Source organism: Malania oleifera, chromosome 1 (genome assembly GCF_029873635.1).
Source record: "Malania oleifera isolate guangnan ecotype guangnan chromosome 1, ASM2987363v1, whole genome shotgun sequence".
NCBI lineage: Eukaryota > Viridiplantae > Streptophyta > Magnoliopsida > Santalales > Ximeniaceae > Malania > Malania oleifera.
Genome location: NC_080417.1, coordinates 58,420,677 through 58,434,641, shown reverse-complemented (window position 1 = coordinate 58,434,641; position 13,965 = coordinate 58,420,677). Strand labels below are relative to the sequence as shown.

At 38.1% G+C, this 13,965-nt stretch overlaps 1 protein-coding gene across 2 annotated transcripts in view; it reads left to right on the top strand.

Annotated features, from left to right (window-relative positions):
- The first annotated feature begins 1,521 nt into the window (after positions 1 to 1,521).
- Positions 1,522 to 13,965, top strand: part of LOC131153166 (uncharacterized) — a 30,018-nt gene continuing 17,574 nt past the window's right edge. The window contains exons 1-6 of one of the 2 annotated variants that reach the window (XM_058105301.1): positions 1,522 to 2,130; positions 5,911 to 5,974; positions 6,198 to 6,431; positions 6,531 to 6,665; positions 7,054 to 7,207; positions 11,773 to 11,855. In XM_058105301.1, the coding sequence (XP_057961284.1) occupies positions 6,219 to 6,431; positions 6,531 to 6,665; positions 7,054 to 7,207; positions 11,773 to 11,855 (585 nt within the window). In that variant the 5' untranslated portion in view covers positions 1,522 to 2,130; positions 5,911 to 5,974; positions 6,198 to 6,218. The remainder of the gene's footprint in view (positions 2,131 to 5,910; positions 5,975 to 6,197; positions 6,432 to 6,530; positions 6,666 to 7,053; positions 7,208 to 11,772; positions 11,856 to 13,965) is intronic. The other variant, XM_058105292.1, reaches the window with a different exon arrangement.

Sequence of the window (13,965 nt, the reverse complement as noted above, 5' to 3'; positions counted from 1 at the left end):
GTGCATTTTTCAAATGGAGTAACCACTTTCCAAACTTTGCTTTCACACCTTATTATTGGTTGAGGTGGCTCGGATCATCGTATCCGTTACGACTCAAATTCTTACATTCAAAGAAAGCCATCATTGTGTCCCATGGCTCGGATCATCGTATCCCTACGACTCAGATTCTTACATTCGAAGCAAGCCATTATTATGTCCCATGGTTCGGATCATCGTATCCCTATGACTTGGATTCTTACATTCGAAGCAAGCCATCATTGTGTCTCATGGCTCGGATCATCGTATACCTACGACTTAGATTCTTACATTCGAAGCAAACCATCATTATGTCCCATGGCTCGGATCATCGTATCCCTACGGCTCGAATTCTTACATTCGAAGCAAGCCATCATTGTGTCCCATGGCTCGGATCATCTTATCCCTATGACTTAGATTCTTACATTTGAAGCAAGCCATCGTTGTGTCTTATGACTCGGATCATCGTATCCCTATGACTCAAATTCTTACATTTGAAGCAAGCCATCGTTGTGTCCCATGGCTCGGATCATTGTATCCCTACGGCTCGGATTCTTACATTCGAAGCAAGTCATCATTGTGTCTCATGGCTCGGATCATCGTATACTTATGACTTAGATTCTTACATTCGAAGCAAACCATCATTGTGTCCCATGGTTTGGATCATCGTATCTCTACGGCTCGGATACTTACATTTGAACTAAGCTATCATTGTGTCCCATGACTCGAATCATCGTGTCCCTACGACTCGGATTCTTACATTCGAAGTAAGCCATCATTGTGTCCCAAGGCTCGGATCATTGTGTCTCTACGACTCGGATTCTTACATTCGAGGTAAGCCATCATTGTGTCCTATGACTCAGATCATCGTATCCTTACGGCTTGGATTCTTACATTCGTAGCAAGCCATCCCTGTATACCTCAGTCTAGATTCTTACATGCAGTACAAATCGTCCCTGATTGGCAGAAATAAACAACTTTTGATTAACCTGAAAAGCCATAGGGAGTTGAAAGACTTGACTAAAATATGTGTTTTTTATCTTTGCAGGTTTATTGCTACAAAAAACATAGGATAGTTCCTACCGTTACATTGAAACAACCAAACCTACAAAGAGCGACAACTGTAGACATCCTATTTTTACCCTAACCAAATAGAACAAGGGGTCCCTTCTTATTATTTTCATTATTATTATTATTACCTTATTATTATTATTATTATTATTATTATTTTATTCAGTATTGATACTTTATTATTATTATTATGATTTTTATTATTATTTATTATTATTATTTTTCTATATTATTAGTACTTTACTATTATTTTGCTATTATCATTATTATCGTTATTATTATTATTATTTTTTTATTACTTTTATTATTATTATTATTATTGATATTATTAGTATTAGTGTTATTAATATTAGTATTATTATTAGTATTATTAATGCTATTATTATTATTATTATTATTATTATTATTATTAATACTCTTAGGGTTTTTGGGGACGGGGCGCCGAGCACAGCCAAAGAAAACAGAGCCAAAAGAAAAACTGAAGCCAGTGGGGCAGGGCGCAGCCGAGCAAAAATAAAAGAAAAATACTCTTGCTTCTTCTTCTTCTTCTCCCCGGAGACACACACAACCGCCGTCACCCTCTCCCATCACCACTCTCTCTGATTCCAGCGGTGCCCCCACGGCCATCCACCCTCACCGCCGCAGTCTCCCACGGCCATCTCCCATCACCGTAGCCGCAACACCATCTCTCTCATACTCTCGTTCGCAGACACTCAGAGACGTCACCACGGCTGAGAAGGCAGCAGCTTGTCTGTCCGGCCACCACCCAGCCTCCCGCGGTTACGACACTACCTAGCCACGACTCCACGAGTCTCCATCCTCACCAACCTCTGCTGCAAACCATACCACTGAGGCCCGAGCAAATCTCTGCAACAGAACTCCCCTGCTCTCAGCCATCATCTCCGGCGGCCCATCACAGCAACCACAGCGCCTCTTCACTCGGCCGCTCAGGCCAGACACCAGACTTCCTTCTCCAAGGAGCCACCTGCCAGAGCCCCCTGCTGCTGTTCGTGAGCCACGAGTCTCGACGGCAAGATCTCCCCGGTAAGTCCCTCTGCTCGTGCACACCGCAACACTGTCCGGTCACTTAAACACACACAAACACACGCACTCACTGCCAACACACACATGCAATTTCATTTTATTTTGGAATGTGGAGCACATCATGGAGAGTTAACAACGAAGTGAGTTTGATAGTTCCTATCCTGGCAATTACCGAGAGTGAACCATCTGCAATTTTGACCTTTTTATTGGCTGCACACGGACTATAGGATGAGAACAATTTGGAGCAACCAGTCATACCATCTGTTAAGGCAAAATCAATTATCCAAGAATGAACAGAATTAGGAATAACACCTAAAAACGCAGTAGCAAGAGAGTTACCCTTCTGTATTAAAGAACAAGATGGAGTTAAGGATAGTTTTGGAGATTGAAACAATTTGTACAGGTGCTCTAATTGCTCTTTGGTAAAAGGGACTGCATCTGAGTTGGTAGAAGGCTCTAGAGTCTCTTCAGCAGTGGTTTGGTAGGTGTGATTGTCATGTTTGGATTTTGGCTTCCAATCTGCTGGTTTCTGGGAATAGTAATAAGCAGATACAGACTTGGTGGCAATAGTGGGATTGGGCGGAATGGTTTCGGAAGTACTGGAAGAGCCGGTTGGATTTCTTTGGGCGCCGGTCATTGCTGACTTATACTACATCATGAGAAGAAATAGCAAAATAGAAAAAGAGCACGAGGCTCTGATACCATGAAGGATTTTTGAGAAGAAGAATAACCATTCTTATTAAATTTCAAGAGACACGATTACAAGATAAATAATAGAGGAAGGCCACTAAATCAGCAAATCAAATAAGCAGATTTCTAGGCTAGAAAACAGGAAACTGAAACTACTAATCTGAAATAGTAATTTCAGATTTTATTCAAAAAATAGAATTTCCTAATTTATTCCCTAGAAATCCGACATTTCAGTACAAACTTTGTGTAGCCTTTAGTTACCTCATATTGATTTCCTCCACCATATTGAAACCTACAAAACCTTGCGTCCAATGATGTGGTATCTAATTTCTTCATTATCTTTGGTGTGATCAAGGTCTCCCAACCACAGGCCTTCTTATACCTCTTGTGTATTCACACCATCATTTCGCACTTAATTGTATCAACAAAGTTAAAAGCGTCTTATCTTGCAATTCAATAGCCCATTCATTGAATGACTCTGCCATGTTGTTGGTATTATGATTTGTTTTCACTCTAGGATCAAATGCATGTCTTGCCCAAGACTCCAATGGTACCTTCATCAACCAATCATGAGCTTTCCCATCCTATTTTTGTAACTTTCTCAAATAATGGTTTATTATGTGCATAGGCAGCCTCCCAAAAGTACGCTCTAAGCAATAACCTTGAGAAATGTGCTCTAAAATTTGCATATAAGTGTCTACAACAATCTGGTGGGTTGCATTAGGCATCTCCCCAGAAATTACATCTGTAACACCCTAACAAAACTATATGCTGCAATAAAAAAAGATTAAAATATTAAGAAATTTAATGGAAAAAACATTCAAGAAGTAACAAGGAAAAAAATAGAAGTTTTATCTCACCCTTTGCCTATCACTCATAAAGCACCAAGGCTTCGCTTCTTCACATCATGTTAAGATCCCACAGAAGTAGGGCATGAAAAATGCCCAATTCTCCGTGTTTTCACTTTCAACAATCACATAAGTGAAAGGAAACAAACCTATATTCCCATTCAAAGCAATTGCAGGCTACATTACACCCCCAATAGGGTCCTTTCAAGTGGCACCCATCTAAGCCAACAAATGGCCTACATCCCTTTAAAAACTCTCGAATCATGGCCTCAAACAAAATGAAGAATCTCTTAAATGTGGGGTTAAGAAATGTTAACCTCTCACATTCTAGCTTTGCTATGATTCCAAGATTTGTTTCTATGACAATACGAGCATATGCAGCCAGCTTCTTGTAGGACTTAACATGGCTCACTTGTTGCTTCTTTAGCTTTATGTCATGCTCGATACAACTGCTTTTGGCTAGGTTCAATTCTATACTTCTGTTGCATTTCAGCCCTAATGCCCTCTAAAGCATATTTGGATTGGCACGCAAGCTACACAATTTCTGAGATATCCATTTGAAGTTGCATTCATATTTCTCACACTTATAACACATGTATGCTATTGTTGGAATGTTTTGATTTTAAATGTCACTCCATCAGGTAATGGGGAGGCATGTATACGCCAAGGGCATCCATTTGCCGCACTCCTAGCAGTTACCTTAGAATATTTTTATCCCTTTTAAGATCAAAGCCTTTTCGGGTGGAGAAGTCCCTCAATGCATCCCTAAATTCAGTGACATTCTTGAAGACTATAAAGGGCTCCAACACTACTGCCCCACCATCATTAAGTCCATCAAACTGTGAGCTTCCATAAGGATGGTTAGTTTGAGTAAGTATATCCAACTTCTTATCTGAACTACTCGCAACATCATATACCTCATCAGAATGATAATTAGAGAGATTACTGTCACTACCATAATCATGTTCTGAAGCCCCAGAAAAGCTATCCATCTCTATTTCTTCCACTTCAAGGATTCCATTCATCATCAACAGAACTAAATCCAAAATGCTTGTTGTCTTGTCCTTCACCTAGACAACCTGTACTTCTTACATTAGAAACACAAGGGACAACAACAAGTTCGTCAATTTCTATGACATTAGGCTGGTTAGCATCTTGAGATGGTGGTGACCCCAAATTAGAAGGCCCTTGTGTAAGTTGAGAATGCAACTGACTAACACTGACTATAACAGGAATATTTTCGATTCCTCTGTACATCTCAAAAAACTCTATCAGAAGTAATTAGAATATCGCCCCTTTTTCCTAGGACCTTGCCGAACAAAGAGATCGCTACATTAGAAGTAGCACAAGAACCCCTCAAAGCAATCTCACACACATCATTCAACAAATGGATATACATATAGGGTCCATTATCGATGCTCTGCCCTTTTCACAACCATACACAACCAGTTCATGGACTGGTTTTGATGCCATCTTCAACTGGGGGAAAAAAATACGCAAAACGCGTATTTAGCAAATCATACAAGTCTTGGAAAGGGAGGAAACATTTGACCTAAACATGGACATGCAATATGCAAGATTGTTAAAAGGCCACTGTGTAGCATATATCATTTAGGGATTTTCACATTAGAAGAACCAAGAAAAGGCCATTCAAAATGAAATCACAGTGCCATTCAAAATCTCAACAATGCAAAGGCCATTTCAGCACTAAGGGCCAACACACAGAGATGCATAAATTCAGGGAGAGAAACCCACGAGCCACTGGTATCCAACCCACAAATGCTTCCTGTCACAAACCTGCTCCATGATCCCACCAAGGCTGAAGGAGTCATTGGTCCCCAAATCCACGAATGCTTCCACCTCAAAGCTATGGACTTGCTCCATGAACCCACCAAGGTCGAAGTTGCCACTGCTCCCCAAAATCACGTATGCTTCCCCCTTTAAGTCAAGGACCTGCTCTACAAACCCACCAAGGCTGAAGGAGATGAATATTCAAACTCTTCCTACAAACCCTAAACGTAAATAGGGTTTTAGAGATCTTTGGTGAGAGGCTATTTGATCAGGGGTTGCTGGGAATGGAGGCTAATCGGGAGAGGGGAGGATGGGGATGATCAAGGGCAGGATCGAGGGGAGGATGGAATCAAACACTGACTTGGTTGCAAACAGGTGACCCCTGCAAGTTTCAAGGGCATATTTATCCGAATATTTTCTTTTGACGGTGTTAATTATCCATCACTCACAGGGGAGGTGTCTGGGATTTAAGAACTTCAGGGGAGGTCCCCGCCTTTTGGTAAACCTCAGGGGAGGTGAGTTTTTGTCCTAAATTTTAATTTTCTAATCAGAAATTATATTGTCTTTTTTTTTTTTTTTAAATTATAGAATAAATGTGAAAAGGAGAATATTATTTGCTAAAAAAATTTGATTTATGCAATTAGCTCTTAATTTTACCAAACAGTTCTGCGCCAGACACTTCATAGGCTTAAAATGGAAAACAATGCTTATTTGGATACTAAATAATTCCACATTCAGATTTTGAGACTGCCCGTGACTATGGCAAAGAAGATCCTTAATAGTTCTAATACAAGGAAGAAGAAGAAGAAGAGCAAGAAATCAGGCCCAGATGCTGTAGCCATGAAGCTGAAGACTCCTAAAGACAACCCCTTTGAGACCATATGGTCTCGAAGAAAGTTTGATATTCTTGGCAAGAAGCGTAAAGGCGAAGAACATCGTGTTGGCCTAGCTCGCTCTCGGGCCATTGAAAAGGTATATTCTTATATGTGCTGCATTCTATTTTCACACATACAAGTGTGTGAATTCTGTTATATATTCTTTAGCCAACATGTGGAATTTGTGCAATGGCAGAGGAAAAAAACTTTGCTGAAGGAGTATGAACAGAGTGGGAAGTCATCTGTATTTTTGGATAAGCGTATAGGGGAGCAGAATGATGCACTTGGGGAGTTCGATAAGGCCATTATGCGGTCTCAGGTTGAGCGACAGGTAAGCTTTTATTGAAGTTTTCAGGGTTGCTGAATTGCAGAACATGTCATTGAGTAAGTTACTTGATGCATTCTTTTTTTTTTTCGGAAAAAAAGGAAGGACAGTTAGAAAAAAGATGGTTTTAAATTGTATATTTAATATTGTTTTGACTTCAGCAAAATGTAAAGTTTTACCCAGATTAAGCCAAGTAGTTGTATTATGATTCGTTGTGTGGAGGTGTTTATTTGAGACTTACATTTTCTAAGATTCTCTTTCTTTGTTTCCTTTTTTTTGGCTTCATTTTACATGTTCTTGGAAATTAAATTTGTGCTTCATTCTTTCAAATTGATCTAAATCCCTGTGAGTTCTCACGATTATATTTATTCTTATTCTAAAATATATTATGTAGTTGAAACTAAACAAGAAGAGCAGATATAATTTATCAGATGGGGAAGAAGATGAACTTGACATTCAAGGTCTTGGTTCTTTCTTGGAAAGGGATGATTTTGAGGATGAAATACAACCTGATGACGATGATGACACAGAAAATGCTGGCACTGAGAGTATGCATGCTCTTCTTGTTCTTGTATGTTATATTTGATATTTTAGGCAGATAAGCCTAGTTGCAATTTTATTTTATTTTGTTGATTGAATTCACTTTCATTTGTATATTGAAGTTAAATTTATAAACAAAATATCGTAAGTGTATTATGTGAGAACTGCAGGACTGGCACTAGAAGGCATAGATTATTAGTAAGTTTGTTATCTTTTTGAGTTTTGAGGTGTTTTTTGTCTTTAGTTAAAAACTAAGAACCTGGAAACTCTAGGAGGTTGAGTTTTCATAAGCTGTTTTGTGCCTTTGTTGTTTGTTTTGTTCAATTTTTGGGGATAATGTATTGGCCTCACTCCTTTTGTTCTCCCTTGTATTTTTTTTAATGAATGACATCTTTTGCACAATACTAATTAATTCTGCCTCTCCTCTGAGTTCTCAATAGGTGTGGCTTCTCACCATTGCCTGGTCTGGTAAACAATAGATTAAAAGTAGGTAGAGGGCCTGTTTGAGATAGAAAGGAATTGAAGCTATATAGCAAAGTGGAGAGATCATCAAAAGGTTCATTGTACCAACTCTGAATGTTTTCTTGGCAATTGTAAGGAGTACTCTTGAGCCTTGCCTCTTTGATCCTGAAAATCAGTGAGGAAAGAAATGCCTAAAGTTGACATTTAAACACCAGATTCCATGACATCTTCTTTTCAGTCTCAATTCAATTTAGGTCACTGTTTTGATTTGATAGATCTTAGAAGCCTTGTCGAATGCTTTTCCATAACCTATGTTTAATGTGCATGTAGTTAAATCTTTTACAATTTTAGGCATATTTACCAGAAACAAAATTTCTGCACTATCTAAATTCTTTCCAATTTAGAATCACATAATTATTCTTTTGTTGCCAAGTAATTTACACAGAAGGCCTTTTGTCTCCCCTCAGACCTTTTCAGAATTTCCTCAATTATTTGATTGACAGAGGTAATTGCTCAGAAAATAGAGATGGATAATATAAGGCTGTGTGGATGGGGAGATCATGAATTCTTGATGCAGGTAATCATCCCTCCCCAGATTTCTCTGTTATCCCCAAATATAATAGTAACTTCTCCTGGTAAGCCATTGTTATTTGCGAAGAAATGGAGGGCTTTGCAAATTGCTACTTTAGCAGGTTTTTGTTTCTCTTCTTTTCTTTACTTTTTTGCCCTGTAGGATTGAACTCTTCTTTCGGTCCTAATACGATATCTTCTTTTGTCTAAAAAATTGCCTACAGACCTCTCAGAAAGCACACACCTGAACACTCATAAACAAGAACTTTTACAATTATAATATTTTATCAGCCCCAGAATTCTCAAAATTTTCTCAAATATTTATGTATTTGAGATTTTGAGGTGAGCACTTAAAGGCACAATTTTAAAAGTCATCCATTACTGTAACAGTATTAGTGCCGGTATCATTATAGGATGATGCCTACGAAGTGTCCTGATTCACATCTGCATAATCTGATATTATCAGCTATAGCATTGTTAACAGCTGTTTTACACGCTGTTACTGTCTGCTGCAAGCTGTTATGCCTTCAGACTAGTTTGTTAATTGCTCTTCAATTTTTACATCAATCTTGTACTTCTTAAAATCATTTCAAGCTTTTAAAACTTGAAATAGAGTTTCTGAACAATATTCATCTTATTTACTATGGAATAGTCAAGAATCTAACTCAAATTATTTGAAGAGCAATGAGTGAGCTTAAACTTTTTGGAGATTTTAATGTTTATTTAGAGTTTTTGGCAGGAGAAAAGATACTAGTAGGTTGTGAGACTGTTCTGTCTTTGTGGTGACTTGGGCCATTTTGCTGGAGAGAATGCTTCTGTCTTCAATGGCTGTTTTCTGAATTTTTGGTTTCTGTTGGAGTTGCATCTCCTTGGTCATTTTATCTATTTGTTTCAAGAGTGTATGTTTTTTAAACTGTAAGTGGGGTCAACTGGCTTTGTCAGCTTGATATTTCTTGTTTTGTTTTTTTTTTTGTTATTTTTAATATATGTTTTTTATTGTTTATCTTTCATAGAGAATCCTTTGCCCTCCTCTTTGTATTTCTTTCTTTAATAAATATATATTTTTTTCTACAAGAAATGATTATTGAAGACCATTTTTTGGGTGCAAAATTCTAATAATGAAAATGTGAAGAAAGGCAAATGAAGACGATAAACATGACAAAGTCACTTTCAGGTTGACCTTGCAAAGCTTTCAAAAATGCCCCATCAAATGCATTTTTTTTTTATTTCCATTTTTCCATTTTTAAATTTTTTGGAAAATTGAAAATTTGCTTTACTTGTAGTCTTTAATGAGGGCCGTAGAAGGAGTCACTATTATATGGAGCCTCATGAGATCATACTATCATAGGTTGCCTGTTAAATCTCCCTAAGTTGTGGTCATACTTACTAGTGTGCTGCAACTCCCCTGGAACTGGGATCTGGGTTGCATCCCAGTTCGCAGTTTTTATTTGCTCCAGATTGTGATGGCATGCGATTCAGATCTATATAATTAGTGACCTAATCATGCTGTTCAGAGTTTCACTGCAGATAGAAGAAGCCCTTATCCCTGGGGGTGTGCTATCTGTCGGTTCAGGTGGACAAAATGAACTGAATTTTTTCTGTTTTGTATGAGAACAAACCAAACCGAACTGATTTAATGGAAGAAACTGGACCAAACCTATTTAATTCTGTTCTTCATGGTGAAAACTGAACCAAACTGCCAAAATTCCCTACTGAACTGAATTGGGCTAACAGAGATTTTACAAAATCAATGGGGGCACGCAGATTTCAGTTTGGTTCCAACTCCCTCTCCAACTGTTTCTGTCCCAACCTGTGTGAGGTTGTGGCTGTATTGAAACTTGCAATGAACTACTACAAAAAGAAGAGAATATCGAGAAGAGGAGGGAGTAGAAGTAGAAGAAGAAGCATTGGAGTTGGTTCAAGATACCCAAACCTTGAAGGCTCCTGCTGGCTGTAATGTCCAGATCGGACCCTTTGCAGAACTTCTGGAGGGGCAGTTCACTTCTCCGCCGCATCCAAATCTACTGGACCACTGCCAATTGGAGAAGATGATAAACTAGTGAAGCTTCCAAAAAATCGTTAGAATAAGTCCTCTGACAAGATTTGTTGGTTCTGAGGTGTGATACTGCAATGATTTTGGTTTCTACCCCCATCCTCCTCGGCTGCTTCGTTCAATTGTTCTCTCCTCATGCACCGTTTCTCCCTCTGAATCTGCAACGCTGTTGAAGAATACACCCTCGTCCACCACAAGCCTTCTCGAATTACTGTGAAGAACCCCCGATTGTTCCATCAGTGTGAGCAAGGTGCAAGGCTGCAAGCTGCAAGCAAAAAGGGGCATGGGCGGCTGGGCCTTCTGGTGTTGGACTAATGTGAACTAAATTGGACAACTTCGGTCGGTTCGGTTCAAACTGAACTGTGTTTCGGGAAAATTGAAATCCGAGCTGATTTTATTTTGGTAGGATAATTTGGACCAAACCGAACGGAAGTTACTATGAAACCAAACTGACTGGGCCCAACTAATTTGGTTCTGTCAGTTATTTCAGTTTCCACCGAAATCTGCACACCCATTTCCACAACTCTCTGTTTCTCCCCCTCCCCCTCCCCGCCCCTCCTCCTCCTCCATCTCTCCTCATAACAAGTGAATGAAAGTCAATTTGGGGCTGTCTGTTGACAGTCATTGGTAAGGGATATATATTTCTTCAAGTAGTGAAACAAGCCCTTGATTTTTGTTTTTAATATTTATGTCACAAGCTTAATTATTTTAATGCTTGCTATTGGTGCCAAACTTAAGTCTGTAAAAACCCTCAATTATGTACAGTTTGAGGTATAATCCCTATCATTTTAATTTTTCCCACATGCCAAATTATTAAATGAACTATATTGTTTGATCTTAACACCTCTTCTTGTTTTGTTTCTCCAAATAAACTCTTAATCAAGAAGCACTTGGGTCAAAAATGTTTTCTTAAGATCAAATTCAATATTTAGTAGGTGACCCGAATAAATGCTTCAAAGCATACCTCTATCCAAAGTAGTGCACCAACAAAGCCTAACCCTTGCGCACAACATATCAAGTAAGTGAAGTACCCTGCCCACATATCCCTACCATGACCTACAATTTACCACAACTGGGCAACTGTGTCTGGGATCTCACCCTCTTTTCAATTTAAGCTTTTGTGATTGGTTTTCACTTTTCGGGCAGAGTCACATCATAAAACATCCATTGCACACTGATTCAGCAGGCTGCTAGGTTTTTTTATTTTTGATGATCAGCCCTCATTAATAGTTAGGGCCCAGAAATGAAATTTCCATATGGATTACCTTCCAAAGCTCTCTAAACCTCTATTTTTCCTCTTAAACATGGTTTTGTTGCAACTTGCTATAGTGATACCCCTGCTTATCAGTGTTATCACTGCTGTTGATGAAGTTGTTCCTTGGTTACTGATTTTTATTCTAAAATATTGTGGCTGCATTCTGTAATTGCTTCTTCTCTAGGCTTGGGTTTATATGCTGCATTATAGCAAAGTGTTCTTTTTGTCTGCAGAAAAGTCAGCTATCCTGAAACATGTTGGTGCTTATAATGTGCAAGAGCCATTGGTAATGGGTTCAATGGAAGGAGAGGATCAGGTGAGATCCCCATTATGTTACCTTGCTTATGGTATCTTTTTGTCTTATATCTGCATATGACATTTCCTGTTATTCCTATATCACTAACCAGAATGAGGATTTTTTTTTATAAAATTTTTATATTTAATCTTTTCAGCTAGATGAAGGCTGGAGTTGCGGTACTCTAGATTTGATTTTAACATGACCGTTGGTTAATTCACTTTATGTATTGCCTTTTAGTCTTGTTGTGTCTTATTAATTATAAGAAAAAATGGGATATAGAGGAACGAGGAGGAAGCAAGGTAAAAAGGAGAAAAGATCAATATTAGTTTCTTGAAAGGGTCGTGCGGCGCTAATTTGAATTATGTGTCTAGTTTTGATTGTGAGTCTTATTAGTTGGGAAAGAAGCATCTTGTCCCTATTGTTTCTCAAGTCAATAAATAGGTTGCAAGCCCTTTCATGTTAGTCTATTTTGATGTTTGGGGTCCTAGCAGAGTTGTGTCCAAGTTGGGTTTCCGGTACTGTGTAACTTTTGTGGATGATTATTCAAGGATAACTTGGCTTTATTTAATAAAAGATCATTTTGAGTTATTTCTTATATTTTTTGCCTTTTGTTATCAAATAATGACTCAATTTGGTTTGCTAGTTTGAATACTTCGGAGTGATAATGCTAAAGAGTATTTTTGTACACAATTTACTACTTGTATGACTTAGTTTGGTATTGTTCACCAATCATTCAGTGCCCACACTCCTCAACATAATGGGGTTGCAGAGAGGAAAAATAGACATCCTTGAAATCACTAGCACCTTACTTTATCAAATGCATGTACCTAAAGTGTTTTGGAGTGATGTTGTACTTACTGCTTGCAATATGATCCAGTGTTTTAAAAGGCTCAATCGAGGCTCGCCTCAAGGCAAGGTATGCTTAAAACGCCTTGAGGCTCAATCTAAAATACCAAATTCCAAAAAGGCTAACGCATTACATGCTAAGGCTTACGCATTTTTGCAAAAAGCACGCCTTTTGCGCCTTTTTAGTTGAGGCTTATGCATTTTGGGTGTGTGATTCTCAAGTTAGAATTGGTTAGAAAATTTTAACTACATGTTTGTACAAAAGGAATGTCATAATATGAGTTTATTTCTAAAACTCTTGAACCTCAACCTTTCCAAAATAAGTGGACTTGTATCTTAAGTCATAAAATAGTTTGAACTTTGTAATGGTATAGCTATCTCTTGTCATGATTTATGTCATATATTCAAGTTAGCAATTTTTGAATGACGAACAAGCATTTTGTGAAGTACATATAGTTTTTCTTTTTTTTACATTATATTTGTGATTTTCTTTACTTTTACCTTAATTTAAATATATTTAATTTATTTAACAAATTTGTATCTTAAAAAACAAATTCTCAAAAGGCTTATGCCCCAACACCTTAAGGCTTACACCTCGCCTTTTGAGGGTTAAAATGCCTCGCCTTATGCCTACGCCTTTTAAAACATTGATATGATCAAAGGGATGCCATCTTATGTTCTTAGTGGTAAAATTCCCTACTCCATTCTCTTTTCAAATTCACCTTTATTTTCCCTACCTCCTCGTATATTAGGGTGTGTGTCCTTTATTCATCAACTAACTCCTAGGGTGGATAAGTTGGATCCTTGTGCAATAAAATGTGTCTTTTTGAGCTACTCACATCCTCAAAAGGGATATCATTGTTATACTCCTACACTCCATTGCTTCCTTGTTTTTGTAGATGTTACCTTCTTTGAGTCTACACCTTACTACACCCAATTTTTAAGTGCTTCTGGTTCAGTGAATCTCTTCCTCTGCTTAATCATTTAGATTCTAGTTTGCTGTCCTTGCCCAATCAACCATCTGTGTCTCTATGTAATTTGAGTCCTCATCATAGTCTTAATCATCCAAATTTGCAGATGGTATTCACAATGGAGACTCCAAGGAAGAGAGTCCCTTCTAGCTTCTACTACCATGCCTTTGGTTTCCTCATCTAATGACCATATTTTCCATGATGTTATCTTCCCATTGCTGTTTGAAAAGGTAAACGCACATGTACCCAACATCCCATTTCCAACTATGTTTGTAATGACTTCTTATTAGCTTCCTATTATTGTTTTGTTA